General features: G+C 44.1%; 1 protein-coding gene across 5 annotated transcripts in view; it reads right to left on the reverse strand.

Annotated features, from left to right (window-relative positions):
- LOC142563985 (neprilysin-2-like) overlaps positions 1-4,134 on the reverse strand; it is a 140,280-nt gene extending 136,146 nt beyond the window's left edge. For all 5 annotated transcript variants that reach the window (XR_012824459.1, XR_012824460.1, XM_075674750.1 and 2 more), the window contains exons 1-2: positions 4,001-4,134; positions 1,371-1,455 (exon numbers count right to left, since the gene is read on the reverse strand). Coding sequence is in view for 3 of the 5 variants with exons in the window: in XM_075674750.1 (XP_075530865.1) it covers positions 1,371-1,455; positions 4,001-4,042 (127 nt within the window). In the remaining 2 variants the exon portion in view is untranslated. The remainder of the gene's footprint in view (positions 1-1,370; positions 1,456-4,000) is intronic.
- Between the last annotated feature and the right edge of the window lie 1,866 nt (positions 4,135-6,000).

The following is a 6,000-nucleotide window of genomic DNA, read 5'->3' on the forward strand; positions in this document are numbered from 1 at the left end:
ATTATTGTTTGTTATTCGACATCATTTTCCAACGAGAGCATCAGGATATCTTTACCATACATTCACCCTATTGTAGTGTCCACATTTCCAATATGGAAACTAAATACAAGCGGATTATGCACACATGAGAACGAACTGTTCATGCAGTATGGCTTCTAAACAATAACTAATTAGGAGCACAAGTAATACGGCGTGCAAACGGCATTGCTGTTTCTTTTGTAGGTGTATACACAAACAAGGGCAAATTAGTTGCTTTCACTGTCGGTTGCCGAGGCGTTTCGTCACTTCTAAGTAGCGTGATCACAGGTGCATAGAGACAAGAACGACATTGTATAAACAATCCACGGTTCGCCTATGTGTGAGCTACACAGTGATCTACAGGTACGGTAGTATCACTTGGGCTAACTCGACGTTCATGTCGGTGAAGTCTCGTAGTTTTGTTTCAGGTGATATTTAGGGAATACAAAACCGCCTTCGTACTTGACTTTCTTTATAAGTGACAAAGTATATTCGGAGATTCCGTTATTGGAACCTTCCTACAGCCGAGCTCACGTCGCGTAGCGTGTAGCGGAGCCAACATGAGTACCACCACGCCGGTATCTCGGAGGCCATGCCAAATGTTGGTTCTTGCAGCACTTGGCCAAGCGTTACAAATCTGGCAAACACTAAATAGGAACCAGAATGTATGTGCGTCGCTTTCTAAGCTGGCACGGTAAATAAGAACGCACCAAGCGAGAGCTCACAGCCACTCCAACTTGTCTTTTTTTCACTCCGTTTATTCTGTACGTGTCCCGTGATCCATATTCCAGATGGCTTAAAAAAGCTCCTCCGTGCTGTTTGGATCCACACATTCAGTACAATAACCAACGTAAGAAGCCTTCACCGCGAGTGGCGTTTGCAATTTCCTAAATCGCTTGTGTTTTGTCGTGAACACAGCAGAGAAAACAAAATTGTGCATGCCATGTCCCTGTCCAAAAGTGAAAGCCCAAAAATGAAAGCGACAAGCACGAGGTACGAAGGTAGCAAAAAGTTTGGTTCTTTATTACAGCCTACGGAAAAATTCACATAACAGCGACCCGCATGCTTCCTGTGAGCACCCCCATTTTATGTACGATTCATGTATTCCGTTCAAACAGAGGACAAGAAATAAACACTTTCGTTACCACCTCCTACGGACATATAAGAAAGTAAGAATTGGGAGTTCCACCGCCAAGATGTATCACATTATAAGAACAACCGCGTAAATTTCGTCTGGATATCAAAAATGATAAATCGACAATCCGCTATTTTGTACACTCAATATTCTGGTATATTTATCCGAATAATATCATTTATGTTGTTTCAAGAAAAAAAAACGGTTTGCTACATACCATGTCGAAGAATCAGGTTGCTGCGGTAGCCGAAAATTATCCATAGCACCCACAGAAGCAATACCGCAGCTTGCAAGAACTTGCTCTTTTGTCCAGATTGCCCACACATGCAACGGCGAAAAAAAATACAAGTACATTAACAGCAGCTTTCCAAAACTATTTGTTGAAAATCGGCAATATGTATTTTTTTATGCTTCCACTAAAACAGCCCCGGGTCGTGATCGCATACACAAGACACGCATTTACCCACCTCAATCGAATGTTTACCACAGCTTTGTCGCACTGTGTTTGCTCCTTCTGATAAACGGAGTGTTTTCTTTTCTTTATCTTTTTTTTTTTTGGACTGTACAGCAATCTAAAAATCGCCGGTTGCAGGTTGCATAATTTCAGTGCTTGAGTTGCGTTAATCAAAGAGGTGGATGTTATCTTCCTCGAAAAATCAAGATGCGCAGTCGGATAATAAGCGAAAAATACAAATGAAGTTATGGACTAATTACTTTACGGCATACATGGCAATTTACAAATTGAAATTCACAATTTACATTTAGGTGCACGTCGACCAAACCCAAGTGGCCAAAAACGTATTCGGAGTCACTCGGTACGCCATGACTCATATTCAGATCGTATAGTTTTGTTATGCCAATCCTCAGAATTACTTTCTTTTTTATTATTCCCAACTCCAGTTCTGAAATGACCTGGGGATAGAGAAAGAGAGAGACAAAGAGAAAAACGTAGGGAGGTTAACCAAGAACGTGTCCGGTTGGCTTCCCTGCATTGGGGGAGGGAAAGAATAGATCAGAAAGAAAGAGAGGGAAAATAATAAACGGTAATTGTAAACACACTCGCATAGGTATGTTCGTTGTCACAAGCGCTCGTACAGGTAAGTAGCCTTCTTCAAGAAGTGCTCTCCGATTAAACGAGCAGGCTTAGCAGTTGAATCAGTGGAGCGTTGCCTAGTTCATCAAAATAAAGGCAAAAAAGGCGACTACTCTTAATCAACGAGCCATTTTTAATCACCGAAAAAAAGAACGTGATATCGCCCTGCCAAAAATGGTCTTTGTCCATTCGGGTAGATAAGTTTTCATACGGCAGAGCATGTATCCTTATCGGCGAGCCTTATGCCGTGTAAGCTGGTGAGGAATCACATCAGACGCCCGCGTTCAATGTTTTATCAACCGAAGCTCAGGCTTAGATGTCTTCATTACCATACTTAAAACTAGCAGTACATACCTAAGCCTCCTTTCTGTATACATAGTAATGCTGCAGCACAAAAATTTGCACAGAAACTTGGAACTACTTGACTATAATTTTTATTTAAAATAATCCCCGCTATGGAAGTGACGGCGAAGCGGAAGAACACAGACGAGGCTTTTTTTTTTGTGCTATCACCGTTTGTTCTTCGCGCTATGTAGTTAGAATAAAAAATCTTCGTTATACTTTCTTTCTCTCTGCAGATATTAGCGAGCATGCGCGACGTTTCTTTCGTATATCAAACTGCGTTAATTCTAATTCTACGGTGAACATATCTCGCCATCGCCACCTGCTTGCCCGCCCGTATTTCGATATCACTCTCATAAAAAGCGGAGAGAGATCGAACTGTTAAGCTTTCGATCGCGCTTTCACGCACTGATGGCCACGATACCACGAACACGATGCCAAGATCCACGCTGAACAACTTCGGTATTGTGACATTTTGTAAAAGCAACAAGCGGACGTAGCAATACAAAGGCGACAACTTGTTCGTTATGTGTGACATCAGCGCGTTAGGCACGCACATAAATGTCCGATTCATTATAAGTGAACGCAGTTGTAAGCACAGCGCCTGTCCTCGTCTTTTCGTGTGTTTCTCTTCGCGTTACGCGCTGGTCATACTAATAATAATGAACACTCAACCCATCTTAAGGTCTCGTTGCCTACTATTTCTCATCCCTGCGCAGCTCCCACGTCGACTCCAAAATAAGTTATCCTAAATGTCTCAATTAGTTTCTTACTTACGCCAACCTAGCTAGCGTGGTCAGAATCATTATCAGACTCGCTTTGAGGCATCTTCATCGAGCTATTTTCGTAGCCACCAGGTTCACTGACCTCTCCCAACGTTGTCCACTCAAATCTCCCATGCTTCCGCCAACTTCATCCGATGTCTGACCTTTCCCAACAACACCGCGTTAACTGCGCACATACAAGTGACTTGCATCTCAGCTGTATATAGACAACCAGCTGTATCTCAAGAACAGCCACCTACGTAACGAAAACTATGCAGACATCCATGCTAAACACCGCTTCATTGTGCTTTCCTGTGAAAACGGAATGCGCACGTGACAATACAGACACGGTCAAAAAGAAGCAACGTTTCTCAAACTATACATGATATGTTTCCTTCGAAATGACGGCGTACATTTTTTCGAAGTTCAATATCAACCTCACAGAAATACCTCCCCCTCCCCCCTCCCGCTTCCTCCATGTTCAAGCACCATATTTCAGTTTCACTGTCCTACTGTGAGACGTTTTCCTCGGTTTCACCTTCCACGAGATATTATACAGGTTCGCGGAAACGTGTGGATTATCGCAAACATCTGCATCCCACAGAGTCGAGGTGCGAGAGTTTACGAACCAAAATCTCAACCACTTACGGTTGTCGTACAAACGTCGACACGGGTTTTCGCTGCAGACATGTTTCCGCCTCGGCTTACAGCCTAGCGTTTACATGCGCGGAAGACCTTTGTATCCAGACGGCGCTGTCTCCGCGATCCCACTTGTTCCCATGGCACCACAGCCCGCAAAAGGTGGGCAGTTCAGTTTACAATGGATCATCCATCAGTTTGAGAGCGGGGCTGCCGGTTGTGCTTCCCGTTCGAGGACATTGTTATTCACATGCTTAGCACGTGACATGAAAGTAATTTAGCGGCTGACCTGATTCAGCGAAGTAACTGCGGAGCGATATTTGAAAGCCATGAACTGATCTCCCAGCTGTAGCGCTCTCGCAACCGAATAGAACACCGCCACCGAGACTTGGGTTAAACGGTGTGGAAATTTATTTTACACTGATGCATAGGCTGTTATATTCACGCAATCTAGCTGTCAGGAAATCTGATAATTTCATCCGTCTCATCCATCCATTACATATATTGCTTCAAAATACTCTGTACGTCTTCCCTCTCCTAACATCAACCCGCCGCGATGACCCAGTGGCTGTATGGTCCCACACTGCTGAGCTCGAGGTTTCGAGTTCAACGATCAAAAACGATCATTTGTCGTGCAGTGTGTGCACGTTAGAGAACCCCAGGAGGTGAAAAAAAAAATTCGCAGTTTCGCCCGAAAGGCGAAGCATCGATTGCGATAGCAAATTAGTATAGACAGCTATTCGCGTAGTGCGCGCCGATGGACGCGCCACTGGTGGCGGCCTTGCGTAGAACACGCGGGAGAGGAGCCAGGTGCGCGCCGTAGTTTGTTGTGTCGTTGATAGCGCTCCTCTGTCTTACTCACGTTTTCAGAGCAAAGTAGGCAACACCCTTCGCATGTGTGGGATGGCCAAAGCTTCAAGGAATGTCGAAGAATTTTTGTAGAGTGGGGGGCTCAAATACCGGCGAAAACGTGCCGGCGATACGGTTCTAATCATTCCCCGCAAAGCCTCATCAGCGGGAGCAACTGTAGCAAAAATGGATCGTCGCTTCGGCGGGAAATTTCTTGTTCTCATCCTTTCGTTTGTCTCGTCGGTGTTTTTTTTTTTCACTCAATCATAGTTAGACGTGTAAGCGACGAAGTTCGTCTGCAGTGCAGAATGTGGTTTAAAGGCATTTTGCTAATGTTCGGAATGCCGTTTGCCGCTTATATTGTTTTGCGCTGCTTCACCTCGTTGCGCTGGCTAGGCAGCACGACTGCACGAGCACAATGTGTTGTATGTTAAAGCTACTGAAGTTTGCAAGAACTGAAATTGTTGGTTTTATGTGGCCCGGTAAATCTACGCACCAGCTGTCGCGCACTTCATGTTTTTACATCTATTTTATGCGTGGCTTCGTGCATTGCGTGGCTTCGCACATCGCACTGTTGCTAGTTGCTCAATGCATGACTCTTGTTGATTCTCTTGAGTTGCGAGGTTTTCACCCTGCCTCATTAGTAAAGGGTATAAATTACGCTGTGTCTTATCGGAATGAAACCAAGGAAGTGCTTCTTTAACAGCTTTATTCTTTTCGCCAGAGGGCATCTTAGATATTCTCTTTCTTTTAATGTGTTTAGAAAAGAGGTAGTTCGGGGCGAGAATTTCTAATAGTTGCTGCATATGGTATTTTCGTTTCATTGTTCGCTGAAAAGTTCGCGCCACGTTTGGGAAGTCATGACACTTCGATGCTGCCTGAGCATACTTAACACGCCGAGTGATTTGTTTCTTTCACAACGTAGTCCCTTCTTGCATGTGAATTTTGTACTCAACTGAATTCTTTCTTATTAAGCTTACGCTGCAGAGGACTAAACCCGGCCTTGCCGCCAGCGCTCATCTACTTTGACTGGCGCTGCTCTGCCTTAAAATATATCATGTGGCACCTCTGTCTAGTAATATAAAAAAAAAGTACTGAAAAGTTAGTCAGACTTCAGCTTTGTACGTTTCCAAGCAGCTGCCTTTGGGGAATTTAAAATT

The sequence above is a fragment of the Dermacentor variabilis genome, chromosome 11 (genome assembly GCF_050947875.1).
Source record: "Dermacentor variabilis isolate Ectoservices chromosome 11, ASM5094787v1, whole genome shotgun sequence".
In the NCBI taxonomy this organism is placed as follows: Eukaryota; Metazoa; Arthropoda; class Arachnida; order Ixodida; family Ixodidae; genus Dermacentor; species Dermacentor variabilis.